This window comes from Rhinatrema bivittatum, chromosome 2, assembly GCF_901001135.1.
Source record: "Rhinatrema bivittatum chromosome 2, aRhiBiv1.1, whole genome shotgun sequence".
In the NCBI taxonomy this organism is placed as follows: Eukaryota; Metazoa; Chordata; class Amphibia; order Gymnophiona; family Rhinatrematidae; genus Rhinatrema; species Rhinatrema bivittatum.
Window position 1 is genome coordinate 525,071,499 of NC_042616.1, and position 17,434 is coordinate 525,088,932.

The 17,434-nt window shown below is 42.5% G+C and overlaps 1 protein-coding gene across 1 annotated transcript in view; it reads right to left on the reverse strand.

The window, feature by feature from the left end:
- Positions 1-17,434, reverse strand: part of GPLD1 (glycosylphosphatidylinositol specific phospholipase D1) — a 106,417-nt gene that overhangs the window by 11,814 nt on the left and 77,169 nt on the right. The window contains exons 19-24 of the mRNA XM_029590769.1: positions 14,072-14,174; positions 13,591-13,684; positions 8,886-9,062; positions 4,843-5,003; positions 2,848-2,874; positions 2,720-2,770 (exon numbers count right to left, since the gene is read on the reverse strand). Of these exons, the coding sequence (XP_029446629.1) occupies positions 2,720-2,770; positions 2,848-2,874; positions 4,843-5,003; positions 8,886-9,062; positions 13,591-13,684; positions 14,072-14,174 (613 nt within the window). The remainder of the gene's footprint in view (positions 1-2,719; positions 2,771-2,847; positions 2,875-4,842; positions 5,004-8,885; positions 9,063-13,590; positions 13,685-14,071; positions 14,175-17,434) is intronic.

A 17,434-nucleotide genomic window follows, 5' to 3' on the forward strand; every position in this document is an offset into this window, starting at 1 on the left:
TAAATTTGGTTAAAATTTCAGTAATTTCTTTGCCAAGAAATACCTTAATCCTCAACTCTTAGACTAGCTTTAGACTTGCCTCTGGTTCGTCCTACTCACCAGTGCTTATTTTCAGCACAGCTTAGCTTCTAACAGTTTGTTCTATCTGCGCATACAACTTGAATTTTACAGGTTGCTCTGTTAAAGTTCTTTTAAATACTAACAGTCATTTAGGGTTATTTTGAAGTTTCCTTAGGACAAATCAGTGTGTGTGTTCATACATAATCTGCATATGGTGTATCTTTATTGGGTGCACATACACACTTACGTGATATTTCAGCACCACGTGACTTCTGTAGGCTTTGACTGAGAGGTTCATGTTTTTGTCATAAATGTAGCCTATTTGTTTGTCTCTAGAAGTTACCCTTTTAAGTGTTGATCAAATTGGAGTACAGTCATTCTCCTCTATTATTCAATACTTTCATATGTATTTCCCCCCCTTAATGGTTTTCCTGGTGGGAATTACTTGTCCTGCAAACTCCCCTTTTTAGAAAGCTATTTATGTGTATGTAAGATGCTTAGCAGTATCTTTTGACACATTTATTCTCATCTTGCTTGATGGTGTTTCTGTAATTTTTATTCCTGAATGCCTTTTCAGACTTACGCTTCACAAATTGCATTTTCCTTTGTCTGAAACTTGTATTTTTATGTACTGTCTAGCAGGCACAGACATGCTATTTTATAGCTTGCAGTATTTCTCTCTAGTTTTGTGAGCCATTTCACCCAAGATTTTACTCATGTAAAATTCTTGATGCTTTGTATTAACCCTACTTTGTTTTTGCTCTGCCCTCTGGCCTCATGGACTTACCTAACTCCTATATTTTCTTCTTGAGAGCAGTACTCTGTTTTCTCTAGACATACACTCACCTAAGTTGGAAAAAGTTAGAACCATTGGTTGACAGTTAGGGGTTGTGCCTTGAGCACAGCATTACTTGTGAGATGTAGAGCTCTAAAGGTATGGGGGCAGAATGAGATGGGCAATGTGACATATCCATATTTTTCCACTTAAACATGCCTTTGGAAAAAGAGCTGAACTGAGCCCTTAAGGCAGGGCTTGGCAAATCTGTCCTAATAACCCCACAGCCAATCAAGTACTCAGGATATCCACCATGAATATGCAAGAGATAAATATACATGCATTGGAGATCGGGTGCACAGAAACTTCTCAGGCATATGTAACAGCAAAAAATAAAAAAAAAGTTCTTACATATTAGACTAATTGATATTCTATTGTTTTAACAGTTTTGCCAAAATTAATACTTTCATTTTGGCACCCTGCGCAAAGGGAAGCTTATAATTTGTGTTGGCTTCTAAGGCCTTTTTCCCTTTTGTTCACTGTTTGCATATTGAGAGGAAGTGACCTGACCACCACAGAATTGTTTCCTTGCACCTGTTTCATTCCAGATGGCTTTCAGTAAAAAAAAATCCTTTGAAATAGCCGAGTTGGTGGCAATGTTCCCTTCAAGGAATGAGTAGGTGTGCGTGCGACAATGTTTTTAAACCAACAATTTTTGAGCCCCAGTATTAGCGTTGCATTTCTGTATATAGCACAAAGAAAATAAGCCTGTGAGCGACCATGTAAAACCTGGGAGCGATGCTCCAAAATGTATGCGCGATTGCTCACTCATTCAGCTTTAGCGGGAACTATGGTGGGTGGCCAGTTTTAAATGATCTCAGGGAACTGACAGTATTGCTAAGAGTGGAGATGTCTAGTTACAGGAATCTGTGTGCAGATGCAAAGGGTGAATCGCTCTCAGGGAAAGGCAGCAGAATGGAGCCAGTTACACACATTCATAGTGGATATCCTGAAAACCTGATTAGCTGTGGGGTCCCCCAGAATAGATTTGGGAAGCCCTGCCTTAATGCTTTCCAATCTACTGGATATATGCTCCTATAACTTACTATTGTTTAAATTGACAATGACTGATGTAATCTGTGACTATATTCTTCCATTGGCAAAGTGCCACCTAATAGGCTTGAAAATAATGCCTAATGCAATCCTAAATCCCCCAGAGGCATCATAAGGCTGGAGCGAGGCTTGGTGTGGTAATGAAGTGCACAGCCTTCTACATTTACATACACACAAAGAGTATTACCACACCAAGTCATAAAAAAAAGAAAATACTTCAGTGCAATGGAAATGGGGGGTCAGTTCTGCGTGTGAGGTCCACCCTTATTTCATTACCATACCGAGCCCTGCTCCAGTCTAACAGGAAGCCGTTGGGCCAGTACCCCCTGCCAATAGCAGCAGCAGGAAGTCTGAGACTGTGGGGCTGTGAGCCAGAGCTTGCCTGTATATGCCACGGTGGCCCTGGCTACTGCACACGCATGCTTCCTTTACTTGCAGGAGGCGGGGCCTCTGAACACACACACTGGCTCACAGCCCTGCGCTCAGACGTCCTACTGATACAGCTTCCCACACAAATCAAAATATGAGCAGGAAAGGGGGCATGCGGAAGATCGTTCCCATGCACAGCTCCCTCTTTCTGCTACCGGTCCTGCATGGGACGACTTAACTGGCGCAGTGTGACTGCCAGGGAATTTTCGCACCAGCCTAAAGATGACCCTGAAATCCACAATACAGCAATTGGCAAGAACTACTGGACAAGTCTTTGACTACATGACTGCCAGTCATGACTTCAGTGAAGGGTTTGATGGGTTTTTTAAAATTATTTCTTACCTTTTGTCCTGATTTTACAGTGATAACATTGCTTCCAAATCTTGATTTGTCCTACAAAATAATTTTTATTATTTCGAGTGAAGAGTTTATCAACTTTAAAAAATACAGCAAGCAAGCTTGTTACTCACTTCAGGAGAAATTAATACATATTGTGCCTGAAAGAAAAAAGAAATGGTGGATAGAGGTTAATACTGCCTTAAAGTATGCTGAAATTGCTATTAGCTTTTAGCTATAGTGACTCAAACACTTTCAATTTAGCACATTTAATAGCATTAATAAAAAGATATAGTAAAATGTTACAGTACAACAAAGTACATCCTGATCTGCTTACAAAATGACAAAGTGCAAGAATGAAAGGAACTAATGCATAATCTTTCCACTTCCTCCTCTGCACTCCTGGCTTAGTGTTATGGGAATTAGAAGAAAATCCTTGTAAAAATAAATTTTCTTTCACTAGTGTTCTCTATCTAATTTTTTCCAGCCGAGACTATTGCAACTCCCTACTGCTTGGACTCCATTCAAACATAATTAAACCCCTGCAACTCCTCCAAAATGCTTCAGCCAGACTTCTTACCGGAACAAGAAAACCTGATCATATAACTTCCACTCTGATAGACCTTCACTGGCTTCCAATATCCTTCAGCATCCAATACAAAGTAGTATCACTTCTTTTCAACATTGTCAACAATATTGACCCATCCCCTCCAGAATTTCAATTCAACTCTACAATCCACTAAGAAATTTAAGATCTCAAAATAAACGCATTCTCTCTATTCCTCTCAATAATAATATTTATTTATTTTTAATTTTTATATACCGACATTCTTGTATAATATACAAATCATACCGATTTACATTAAAACAGGAGATGCAGGAAAAAAGTTACCTTTGTCAAATACATTTAACATTAACAACAATGAAAATTGTTAACAAGGGATAACAACTATGAAAAAAGAGAAAGGTAAACAAAAGTGGAAGAAACATAGAAGTTAAAAAGAAAAAAAAAATGAAAAAAGGTAGCACCAAGGGTTGCACGAAGGGGTGCACAAAGGGGAGATATTATTACACACCTATCACAGATTAGAGATTGTATGTTTACTATTGCTGGACCTAAACTTTGGAACTCTTTACCCAGTATTCTAAGACTTTCAACCTAAAAAAAGAAATTCAAACAAGATCTTAAAACTTGGCTCTTTAAAAAAGCCTATGAATTAACTTAAAATTAATCTTTGACAAAATCTCTTCAGATTTGTATATTCATGAAAACAGAGCGTACCCTTACCTTTTTCTAATGTTATTTCAACTCCTATTTAAATTAACTCTTGAACTTTTTAATCCGTTGTTGATGTAATTACTGTTTTTCCTATATTTGTTACTTTCTCGTTTATTTTAATACTGTTTGAATTTTTCTATAACAATCTAACTCTGCTAAATATGTAAACCGTTGTGATCTACCTCTGGAATCACAACATATAAAAAGCATAAATAAATAAATAAATAAAGTCACACGTTTAGATATCTCTTGCAATTCCTTAGGAAGTTTGGCTCTTTTTAACAAAATGTTAAAACATTTAACCTACAGCATACAGTCAGGGTGCAGCAGCAGAGCAAACTGAGGAACACGGCCGGTTTATCCTACTGGCCCACTCACGGCTGAGTCTTTGTTCAATTAGCATATCTCTGCTGCAGCACCTTGGCTGTAAACCAATATCTGCCATTTTCAATTTCTCCTTTTGTCCAATCCTGGCAGCATCTCTTTAAAAATACGGAGAGATTAGTACCCATGATTACGAAGAAGGGATTTTAGACAAGTAGAACAATTTTTATAAAAACTCCAGAAAGAAACAGAAAGCCACACAGGATAGGGACAAGCAGATTGAGAGCTGATTTCCACACTACTTTCCAAAGTCTGTGCTTTGAGTTATCTAAAGAAATACCCAGAGCATGATGGGATGTTCCAGTAGCTGATATGTGAGATCGCAAAAGCTCATGTACTACAATCTTTTCTGTAGATACTTTTATTTAAAAAAAAAAAAAAAAAGCATCACATCATAGAAAAGCTTCCTGTTGTGTATAGTGGGTTATTAAGTTAATGGCAGGATTTCCCATTATTAGCCTCTTACCCAGTCTTCTGGACAAGGGGAGATCCAGGATTGGCAGGTGTCTGTCATCTGACCTGAGATGGTTTTATTTCCATTGAATATATAAACCCGGCCAGCCTCCGTTCCATACAGCACAGATGTGATGTCATCACTTCGCAAAGGGGATGACACAATGATTTCATCTTCAGATTTTCAACGGAAGAATCAATCATGTGAAGGTAAAATGAAATGTACTGAAGTTATGGTTCACACATATGACCATTTGCCATAGTGGCAGCATTGTAGGTGTGAGTTTATGGAACTACTGTAATCACATTAGTGCATCTTTTCTAGAAATAAGTGGATTATGAAATAAGAAATGTCACGCACTGTAAAGCATAAATACTTTACTTTTTTATTACAGGTTTCTTAAATATGCTGCTAATTTTCAGGTGCCTGTTAAATCTTTGGTTAAGTTTTTTTCAACATGTAAATACTTTGATGTTGGCTTATATGGAATCTAACCTTTATTTCACGTCTTGTATTTTTAGTTTGCTATGATCTGGCTAGCAAAAAAATGCTTTCTAAGTCATTCCTGTTTTTCCCTGTGAATCACTGACTTAGTTTCTTTGTTTCCTGTTGGTAAAAGTGATGGCAGAGTGCTGCGGGAAGATTCCTATACGTGTGCACTCTGTTGTGACTCCACCAGGAAGCCTCCTACAGGAAAAGTGGGCCAGAGGGTAGTAGATGCCAGCTGAGGCTATTGCCAGGACCTGGAGTATGCGCATGAAGCAAGCAGCAGAGGCTGGTTTGGGCCTGCTGTGGGGATGGCGTTGTGGTTGCAGGAAGGCAGCACATGGTGGCCTAGGGAACAGGTTCAGCAGCTAAGGGAGGATGCGAGTGCTAAGTCAGCAATAGGAGTTGAAGACCAGCAGCAGCTGATGATAAAGATCTCAGCAAGGGAGGCAGCTTATGAGAGTGGAAGGCTTAAGAAGGGATAACAACAGCATGAGATTGTGGTAAGGGAGTGCTGCATGAGCGGCAGCAGCAGATTATGGCATGAAGAAGGGGGGGGGGGGGGGGGGGGGGGAAACAGAGGAGCGGCAGCAGCAGTATGAGGGGGCAGGCCAGAAACCAGAGATACAATGCAGGTGACGAGGAGGGGAAGGCTAGAAGAACTGCAGCTGATGTGTACTAGATAGGCAATCGCTAACAGTACTTTCTAATGAATACTGGAGCTCTCTCATTTGGGGAAAGAGCATCTGGATGTCAAAAGTAATGGGAGAGGCATCTAAAATAATACACAGTCCTTATGTACTGCCAGGGCCGGCGGAAGCACTAGGCGAACTAGGCGATCGCCTAGGGCGCTGAGCATTAGGGGGCGCCGAGCCGCTGATGGCCAATGGCCGCCGGTGGAACGTCATCCCAATGGCGGCTGAGCGGTGAACTACTGCATCAGCCAATGCAGGAACTTCTCCTCCTTCCTGCCCGCGCGGCCCCGGAAGAAAAATGTTGCCGGAGCTGCGCGGGCAGGAAGGAGGAGGAGCATCAGCCAATGCAGGAACTTCTCCTCCTTCCTGCCCGCGCGGCCCCGGAAGAAAAATGTTGCCGGAGCCGCGCGGGCAGGAAGGAGGAGGAGCATCAGCCGCGTGCAGAAGAGGATCAGCGCGGCTCGAGAAGACCGGGGGCCGCTGCAGAGCCCATCCTGCAGCGGCCCGTGAAGAGGAAGCCCAGAGGTGAGAGAGAGACTGAGGGTTTGTACAGTGTGTATGTGTGCATGTATGAGATGAGTTGAGAGACTCTGTATGTGGGAGTGAAGGTTGCTGGCAAAAGAAAGAGAGGGGGTCTCTGCCTTTAGTGTGTGCATGTGTATGAATGGGAGTCTGCCTGGTGGTGTATGTGTGTGAATGCATGGGTGCCTGCCTGAGGGTGTGTCTGTGTATGAGAATGAATGGGTGTCTTCCTGGGGTTTGTATGTGTGAGAATAGGTGCCTGCCTGTTTGTGGTGTATGTGTGTGTGTGAGAATAAATTGGTGCCTGCCTGGGGGTCTGTGTGTGTGAGAATGAATGTGTGCATGCCTGGGGGATGGGGAGGGAGTGGTGTGAAAATGAATGGGAGCCTGCCTGGGGTTCAGTGTGAGAATGACTAGGAGCTTGCCTGTGTGTGTCTGTGTGAGAACGAGTGGGAGCTTGCCTGGGAGTGTGTGTTTGTTTGTATGTGAGGGAGCCAGTGAGAGTGAGAGCATGAGTGTGTATGAGAAAATCCAGGGGAGTAAGAGTTTGTGTGGGGGTGTGGTGTGGAGGGGGAGAGAGTGCCTTAGAGCCTGAGTGTGTCAGTGTCTGTGAGAGCGAGAGGTTATGGTGGGTATAAGAGCATGAATGTGTATGTATGTGACAGTGTATGTGTGAGAGAGAAGGGACATGTGAGTATGTGTGAGAGAGAGAGGATAACCTCCTAATCCTCGACAATATCAGGGTGACTGGAAATCAAGAGCTCCCATGTATGGACAGCAGGGGCTTTTTAAAATCCTTATTAGTTTTAATTATTGTGTGTTATTTGATATATGTACTGTTTTGAAATATTTTATTGGTGTTTGGGAAATTGTAAAAAATGTATATGATTTTAATTAATAGAAATTCTATTTATCAGTAGTTTTAAAATATTCTTTTATTAGTATGGTTTTACTATTATAACTGATGCTTTATGTTTCTTGATTTTATTTGTTTTATGAGGAATGGTTGTTCTGTTTTTCCATTGTTAATACACAGAGTCTGGCTTCTTGGGGTTTCCATTTCAGTTTTTTCTAATTTGTGCTCCTTTATTTTGTATTCTGTATTTGGTGAGGGCCTGTCTCTGCTCTGTGTGTGTGACCATGATGAGAGATTCTGCTATCATATAGTGTCTGTATAGAGATCTATAGCAATCGGGTTTGTTTTGTTTCCTCAGTAGGTGGTGTATTGGTATTCTAGGACCCAGTGTAATATTTACCCTTGCTTATTCACAGGTACGGTTATTGTTGTTTGAGTGCTTGGTGTTATTACTGTTATGTTATGATGGGATTGCAGTATAGATTTTGGGTGTCTTTTTTGCGGTGCTTTGTGTTAGTTCACAATGTGTCTGGCAGTGGAAGGTGTTTGTGCTGCTGTTACTGTGAGGTGACACCAGAATTTGAAAATATCTTTTAGTATGATGAGCTGTAAGGGAAACATCCAAGCTCCATTGTTTGGGGGAATTTCAGTGGATGCACAGAGATACAGAACTGGAGGTGCAGGATTTGTATTGACATTCTGTCCCTTCCTATATATTCCAGACTTCACTCTCATAATCCATATAGAATTAGTTGAATGAGGCTATCAAATAATTTTATAGTAGTTTTACTAGAAGTGTGAAACTGGCCAGCTTTTTAAAATAATGCAGAGGACCCTTTGGACTTTTTTTTAACAACACTTTTTTTTATAACCAATTTTAAAGCAGGATCCATGCTATAGAGGTGGGTGTGATGAAGAAATGTCATTTTGGCTCCCCCCCCCAAAACAAATTCTTCTGTCTAGAGATGCCACTGATTTTCTGTGGCACACAAATGCATTGGCCCCTGGGCGCCGGAGACCCTTGGTGCGCCACTGGGTGCGAGCCATATGGGGCCGCAAGTGGTGGCAAAGAGGAGTGGAGATTTGGCGGGCCGCAAGCAGTGCCCAATCTGCTCGCGACCCAGAAAACCCCAGTCAGCGGGCGTGATTGAGAATGAGGTAGGAGTCGGGGCCGAGACCGAGGGGGGCGCAAGGAAGAAGGCTCGCCTAGGGCGCCAAATCCCCTTGCACCGGCCCTGTGTACTGCGACATTATCAAAGACAGTGACTTGTCATCACTTCCTGAAGGGAAGGAAATGACAATACCGTGAGAAAAAAATGTCATAAAAATAATAAATCTGTTTTAGGAAAATTACATTTTGGTGCTAACTATCACGGCATGCAAATGTTTTAAAATAAATAAGTAACCTTTCCCAGAAAAACTATCATTGAGGCTAACAGTGGTTGAAAGTTAGCTATGCTGGGTGTTTGATGGATACTGTTCATTCTCTTTCTTACCTAGTTCATCATGGTCAAGGTCACTTAAGTGCACATCTCCGCCAAAGCGAGAGAACCTCCTGTCACCACTCAAACTGCTGCGATAGGAGGGTGCTGTGGCTGGCTCTAGCTCATAAACGAAAGTTGCCCCAGCCTGGGGTAGGTGTGTTGATATGAATGCTAGTCTGCTGGTGCTATCTGAAATAAACCAGAGCAAAATGTAACCTTTGTAGCACACAAAAACATCACTTACTACATGCCTTTTCAACTGCTAAAGATTCAGAATGGGACGGTGGTACACTCACTGGAAAATCTCTTCCAAGACACCATGTACAATCTCACTGCAACACATGTCCCATATATTACCATCTGCCTTAGCTGTTTTGATTAGCCAATGTCCTTTTCATTATTTGCCTCATGAATCCAGCCTTACTCCAATATCCTCCATTATACTACTTCTCAGGCTCACTTCTAGTAGTTTGCTACTTCTCATACCGACCTACTCTGTCATGACTTCATGGTACCTTGAGCCCTCAGTCGTCGTCTCAGATTTTCTTACATTGTTTATGCAATGTCTTTGCTCTGTATGACAGGCACTGAGGTGGTATAGTGGGCTAGTGGCTGCCCTAAAACATGATTTAGGGACCTTCGATTTCAATTTTCATTTTATTTTTCCTGGGAATTTCAATATTATAACAAAAAAAGCTGTGTAAAAATGACTTTTCCATAGATTTTTCTCCTATATGTGATAGACTCATTTTTCCACTGATGTTTTTTGTTGTTGTTATTGTTATTACATTGAAATTCCCAGGAAAAATAAAATAAAAACTGAAAACAAAGGTCTCGGGACATGATGTTCGGGCTCATAATGGGACTTCTCTAAACTCAGTGACTATAAAGAAGATACTGTGCAGAACAAGGCAGGAAACCTGTATCATGGAAGGCATACTTGCTATTTTGCGCTTTTAGATGCTTTCTTTACAAGTCCCTAATTTCATATGCACTGTAAATCAGTGTTTCTTAACACTCTCCTAGAAGCACATCTAACTGGTCTGGTTTTTAAGATATTAAAAATGAATATGCATGAGCTAGATTTACATACACTGGAGACCTAGTATAAGCAAATCTGTTTTATATATTTTCATTGTGACAATCCTGAAAACCCAAGTGGCTTAAGTGTGCCCTCAGGACAGGGTTAAGAGACACTAATATAAATAAAACATGGGAAACTTCTGTATCTCAGAGTGCAGCAAGGCCTGTAGGTCCAGACTCAAGCACTGCATGAAACACAAACAAGGGATAATAGAAACCAGTCAGCAGAATGCTGCTCCATTTAGAGACAAAATTTTACATTCCTGTTTTGGGAGAACAAAGAACCTTGCACCTCAAGAGGGCAATTTTCAAAAGCGTTTTATTCATGTAACTGGCTATTTATGCCGGTAAAAGGGCTTTGTGTAAACTGCCCATCCTGCATGCAGGTAAAACTAAATGTGCCTGCATTCTTTGGTAGGCATTGATGGGCTGGAGTTAGGCTGGCAGAGGCCAAAACTTGTATAGTTTTCTATTTTTAAAACTATGTACATTAGTTTTCAGGGGAAAAGTATCTGCAGAAAAAACAGGTGCAGATCTCTGTGGGTACTTTTACCCTACCCAAATTTCAAAAGGAAAGTGCACGCAAACTTTGCGTCAAATGCATAGTTTTGAAATTGTTCCACATAGAAATATTTACTGCAGTGGTATTCACTCTCAGCCCTCAGGTCAGGTTTTCAGGATATCCCTAATCCATACAATCTCATGCATAATCACTAGCGATATCCTGAAAACCTGACCTGTTGGCGTCCCTCAAGGACTAGATGTGAAGAGAACTGACCTACTGCCAAGGTGCAGATAAAAGCTAAGCCAGGAGTGAGAAACACTAGTCCTCAAGAACCACAAAGGTATCTGGTTTTCAGGCTCTCTGCAATGAACACTCATAAGATACATATGCACCTATTCCCTCCACTATATGCAAATATATCTCATGCATATTCTTTGTAGATATCCTGAAAACCAAACCTAGGTTATGCTGAAAGGCAAAACTGCAGCTAAGAACATTGAACCCCCCCCCCCCCCCCAATCAGTAAAACATTCCTTTGCAAATAACTATAAATGTAGGTATGTTTGTATTTGGAGAGGGAGACTCATTCCTTCTTTCCCAAAAAACTAAGGGGATTTTTTATCAAACTGCTATATGGCATTTTCGCATGCGTTAAGGCATTTTGTGTAATGTTCCTTCAACCTAGTTTGATGGACTCTCTACCTGGGTAACATCAAGCTAGGTTGAGAGAAAATTGCACAAATCTCATCTTTGTGTGAGTTTCCTCACTCCAAAGATCATCAAATCTTCACAAGAGTGCACTGTTCTGTTCGTATGTCTCACTTTGAATGTCAAAGTGGCCCCTAACCCCTACACTAATACCTAAACCTCTCCTCGGGTGACTAGGTAGGCCTCATATAGAGGTATAAATACCTACCTAGTATGAGGGCATTATGGATAGTCAGTCTCTCTCTCTCTCACTCTCACTCTTGCTCTTGTAGAAGTGCCCCGATAGCTAGCCTGGATCTCCTTTGTGATAAATCCAGGCCTAAGGTGGGTACTACCTTCTTTAGCTGATAAGATGTAGTGTTTTTGCAATGAATTCTGTCAGTATTTACTTGTAATCCCTGTTCCACTGTTTCCACTTTCTCAAGGGCCACCAACCGGTGGTGTTTTCAGGATACCCTAATGTATATACATGAGATGTATTTACATACAGTTAAGACAGTGTGCTTTCATTGGGGATATCCTGAAACCTGACTGGTGGCCCTTGAGGACCAAAATTACCCGCTTCCACACAGCCCCGCGCATGTTATAAAATCCAGGGTCGGCGCGTGCAACGGGGTGCACAATTGTGCAACTTGTGCACGCCGAGCCGCGCAGCCTGCCTCTGTTCCCTCCGCACCTTCCCCTACCTAACCCGCCCCCCAGCCCTACCTAGAACCCCCCTTTACCTTGTTGAAGAAGTTATGTACGCCAGCCAACTGCCGGCCCGCGAACCCGGGCACAGCGGAAAATGGCCACTGTGCCTGGAGGCTCAAGTCACACCACCCCCCTTTTTGCAAGCCTCGAGACATACGCGCGTCCCCAGGCTTGCACACGCCACCGAGCCTATGCAAAGTAGGTTCGGCACGCGCAGGGGGGGGGGTTTAAGGGTTACGCACGTAACCCTTTTAAAATCCGCCCCTATGGATTCCTGCTTTCTTCCAGCAGGGGGAAATCTGCTGTAAGGCTCTGGCCTCTCTTCCACATTCAATAATAAACCAGATAGCCACACAGTACTGGGGTTGTTTCACAACTTTTATTGCAGTACTTGTGAAATTAGTATGACTTGACTGCTGTTATCTATTACAAAAATAAAAATTTCCAGAATGTCACAGACGTCAGTGTACATTCAAGCACAGGTTTCCTTCGACTCTAGAAGTCTTTTCTGGATAATTCCTCAGGGATCTCCCCAAGCTATGAGACTTCCTTATTTTGGTACCTGAATCCCTTTGTAGTTATTCTCCTCCTCCTCTGAAATTACAAAGTAGTTCCCTTGCAGAAGAGAGTGAGATCCGTCTCAATCCTATAGTTCTCTACTGAGAATTCTGACTATTCACAATGGCAAAGGTCTTACTGTCCCATAAGAACATAAGAAGTTGCCATACTGGGTCAGACCGAGGGTCCATTAAGCCCATCATCCTGTTTCCAACAATGGCCAAGCCAGGTTACAAGTACCTGGCAAGTACTCAAATATTAAATAGAACCCTTGCTACTAATGCCAGTAACAGCAGTGGCTATTCCCTTCTTTAGGACAGACCTGTCTTAAATGTAGATCTACATTCCTAGGAAACCTGTTTTGCTCCTAAATGCAAAATCCACTTCTCTCTCAAATATGAGGTGAAATAAATCTGTGAACCATGAGAATGGGGAGTACTCCCTTTCACCCACACAAATAGCAAGTGCAGAGTATACTGGGGTTTTTAGCGTGTGCACTTTATGCTAGCTAATTTTCAGAGAGAAACTGCCCAAGTAGTTGCTCTTTGAAAATAAGCTACAATGTGCATGCAGTAAAAGTACCCGTTATATATAGCTATTCCTTATTAACACATAATTCATATTAAACATACACCAATGTACAATAGCTTTACATACAAATATTACTATGTTATCATGTCCAATGGTTTGTACTTGACAATTCTTGTTCTATTTGTTTATATAAAAGGCATGGCATACTACTGGGTAACTAAACTCAGTGCTCATATCCTAGATAACATTATGCATTTGAACTGCCTTACAAAACAATATATTAACATAAAATCACCCAACACATGCAATATCATTCAGTAGTATGAGACCCTCAACAATTCTGAAATGAAAGCAGAGGCTAGGTCTACTCCAGTCATCAAGAGCCATAAACAGGTCTGGTTTTCAGGATATCCACAATGAATCCTCTATTGTATGCAAATCTATCTCATTCATATTCATTGTGGATATCCTGAAAATTAAGCTTGTTTGTGGCTCTTGGACTGGAATTGTCCACTTCGTGGCTAGACTCTAGGTAGCACTGTCAGACTAGTTTAGCTTTTTCTATTGGAACTCATCATTTTTTTATGCTTACAATCAAATTATTACAATAACAATTCTAAAACTATCAAAATGCCTTACCCTGTGTAGGTGCACCAACCACCAATGCGTGGATGGGAATGCCATCAACTGACACAAACCCACTTGCAAATGATGAACCCAGTTTGCTCTGCTCCTGTTTCAATGAAAAAAAACAAAAAAAGTGTTTAAAGAATAAGAGCGAGGCAATAGCACCAAACTATCACAACAAGAAAAAGAAAGTGGTGGAAATGGAAAAAGAATAAAATTCAATTAAATAGGAGAGGGATGGCCAACTCCAGTCCTCAAGATCCAGAAACAGGCCAGGCTTTCAGGATATCCACAATGAATATGCATGAGATAGATTTGCATACAATGGTGGCAGTGCATAGAAATGTCTCTCATGCATATTCATTGTGGATATCCTGAAAATCTGATCTGTACGTAGCTCTCAAGGTCCAGAGTTGGCCACCCCTGAAATTGGATATAAAGATAAAAACTGAGCAAAGTATAACAAATGCAAATTGTAGCAAGCAAGTCTTACTTTATTTCCAGATACAGCAAACATATAGTTTCTGCTCGGTGGGTAGTATCCATACATTCTTCCTACACTCTGTTTGCCAGGAAATGAAAATTTGCAGTTTAGGCTGAAACAAAATTTAGTTACCAGTAAAATGAATGCACTATACCACTTGCATAAATTTTACAAATGAAATCAGTTTTATAAAGAAGGGCTTTGTAAGAGTACATACGGAAACCCCCGAAAAGGATCACTTCTCAAGTTGTTAACACCTTATTATAAGTGGTCAATAAGAAGTCTCAAATATCATAGATATTTTTTCATAAGATTATATATAATAATGTATACAATACAACTATTTCATACTTTAATGAGATCCAGCAGAAAGCTCAGGTCATGGACATATTTTTATAGACAAATATGCCTTTCTGTCTTTTCTATTCTATTCCTAGTTTTATATGCTGCCTTTTTCCAAGAACTCAGAGTGATTTACAATTATAACAACATTAAATTATATCAGCAAAATATAACAATTATAACAACATAAAAATACAAATAAATTACATCAGCTTGAAAAAAAATACAAAATTTCAAAATAATCCCAAAATGCTCTTGAAACAAACAAATGGATTGTGGAATTTTCATGGGTAGAAATTCCATGTGTGATGTGGAAGAGTATAGCAGTGGGGGTATATTCCCAAACACCTGAACAGGATGAGAAAATAGAAAGTGAAATGCTAACAGTAATTAGAAAGGCAAATAAAATTGGCAACAATAATACATTTCAATAACTCCATTATTCACTGAATAAATATCTCATCAAGACATGCTAGGGCAAGAGTAACAATCTCTGGTCCTTGAAAGGCACATACACACAGACCTGATTTTCAGGATATTCACAATGAATATGCATAAGATAGATTTGCATAGAATCAAGCATATTCATTGTGGATATCCTGAAAACCTGGCCTATTTGTGGCTCTCGAGTACCTCCTGCACTAGGGAGATAAAGTTTCTAGATGCCATAAATGATTATTTTAAGGAGCAGCTGGCTGTGTAACCAAGAAGAGGAGGGAACTACTTTAGTAGTCCTCAGTGTAAGTGCTAATGATATTGGAACTACTTGGCAATAATGATCATATTGCAATCAAATCATATTGACATAATTACTGGAGGGAGGACATTAAGAAAAACTACTGTAGTAGCATTTAACTTTAGAAAGGGAGATTATGATAAAATAAGGAAATTAGAAAAAACTAAAAGAAGCAGTTATAAAGATTAAGGGGCGGATTTTAAAACGAGCGCGAATAGCCTACTTTTGTTTGCGCTCCAGGCGCAAACAAAAGTACGCTGGATTTTAGTAGATACGCGCGTATCCGCTAAAATCCTGGATCGGCGCGCGCAAGGCTATCGATTTCGTATAGCCGGCGCGCGCCGAGCCGCGCAGCCTACCCCCGTTCCCTCCAAGGCCGCTCCGAAATCGGAGCGGCCTCGGAGGGAACTTTCCTTTGCCCTCCCCTCACCTTCCCCTCCCTTCCCCTACCTAACCCACCCGCCCAGCCCTGTCTAAACCCCCCCCTTACCTTTGTCGGGGGATTTACGCCTCCCTCCGGGAGGCGTAAATCCCCGCGCGTCAGCGGGCCTCCTGCGCGCCGGGACGCGACCTGGGGGCGGGTCCGGAGGGTGCGGCCACGCCCCTGGGCTGCCCCGGGCCGTAGCCACGCCCCCGGGCCCGCCCCCGGAACGCTCCCGACACGCCCCGAAAACGCCGCGCGGTTCGGGCCCGCCCCCGTCACGCCCCCCGACACGCCCCCTCTGAAAACCCCGGGACTTACGCGAGTCCCGGGGCTCTGCGCGCGCCGGTAGGCCTATGTAAAATAGGCTTCCCGGCGCGCAGGGCCCTGCTCGCGTAAATCCGCCCGGTTTTGGGCGGATTTACGCGAGCAGGGCTCTGAAAATCCGCCCCTTAGGGGTAGATTTTAAAAGAAGCGCGATCAGCCTACTTTTGCTTGCGCATCAGACTCAAGCAAAAGTACGCTGGATTTTAGTAGATACGCGCGGAGCCGCGCGTATCCACTAAAATCCTGGATCGGCGCGCGCAAGGCTATCGATTTTGTATAACCTGCGCGCGCCGAGCCGCGCTGCCTCCCCCCGTTCCCTCCAAGGCCGCTCCGAAATCGGAGCGGCCTCGGAGGGAACTTTCCTTTGCCCTCCCCTCACCTTACCCTCCCTTCCCCTACCTAACCCACCCCCCCGGCCCTGTCTACACCCCCCCCTTACCTTTGTCGGGGGATTTACGCCTCCCGGAGGGAGACGTAAATCCCCGCGCGCCAGCGGGCCTGCTGCGCGCCGGGCCGCGACCTGGGGGCGGGTACGGAGGGCGCGGCCACGCCCCCAGGCCGTAGCCACGCCCCGTACCCGCCCCCAAAACGCTGCCGACACGCCCCCGAAATGCCGCGACGACCGGGCCCGCCCCCCGACACGCCCCCGACTCGCCCCCCTCCGAAAACCCCGGGACGTACGCGAGTCCCGGGGTCTGCGCGCGCCGGTAGGCCTATGTAAAATAGGCTTACCGGCGCGCAGGGCCCTGCTCGCCTAAATCCGCCCGGTTTTGGGCGGATTTAGGCGAGCAGGGCTCTGAAAATCTACCCCTAAGAGTCTACATGAGACTTGGACATTGTTTAAAAATACCTTCTTAAAAGCCCAGATAAAATGTAAACCTTCTTTTGTGGTGATGATTCAGAGTAACTGAAGCAAATCACTGTGAAACTGGAAGATATGTTAGAGCAAACTGACAAACTAAAGATCACCAGAACCAGATGGCATTCATCCCAGATTTCTGAAATAACTCAAATATGAAAATGCAGATCTGCTATTACTAGTTATCTGTAACCTATCATTAAAATTAGGCAAAATACCTGAAGATTGGAGCATGGCCAATTTAATGCCAATTTTAAAAAAAGGGTTCCAGGCATGATCTAGGAAACTATAGACCACTTAGCCTCATATTGGTGCTGGGCAAAATGATAGAAGCTATTCTTAAAAACAAACTTACCAGTCATCTGTATAGACAAGGCTTAATGGTGAAAAGCAAACTTGGATTTAACAAGGGGAAGTCTTGCCTTACCAAACTATTAGATTTTTTTTAGACTGTTAATAAACATATGATAAGTTTGAGCTGGACAATACAGTGTATCTGGATTTTCAGAAGGCATTCAACAAAGTCCCTCATGAGAGACTCCTCAGGAAATTAAAAAGTCATGGGATAGGCGGCAATATCCTATTATGGATTCATAACTGATGAAAGGTAGGAAACAGAGTAGGATTAAATGTTCAGTTTTCCCAGTAGATAAAGATAAATAGTGAAGTGTTCCAGGGATCTGTACT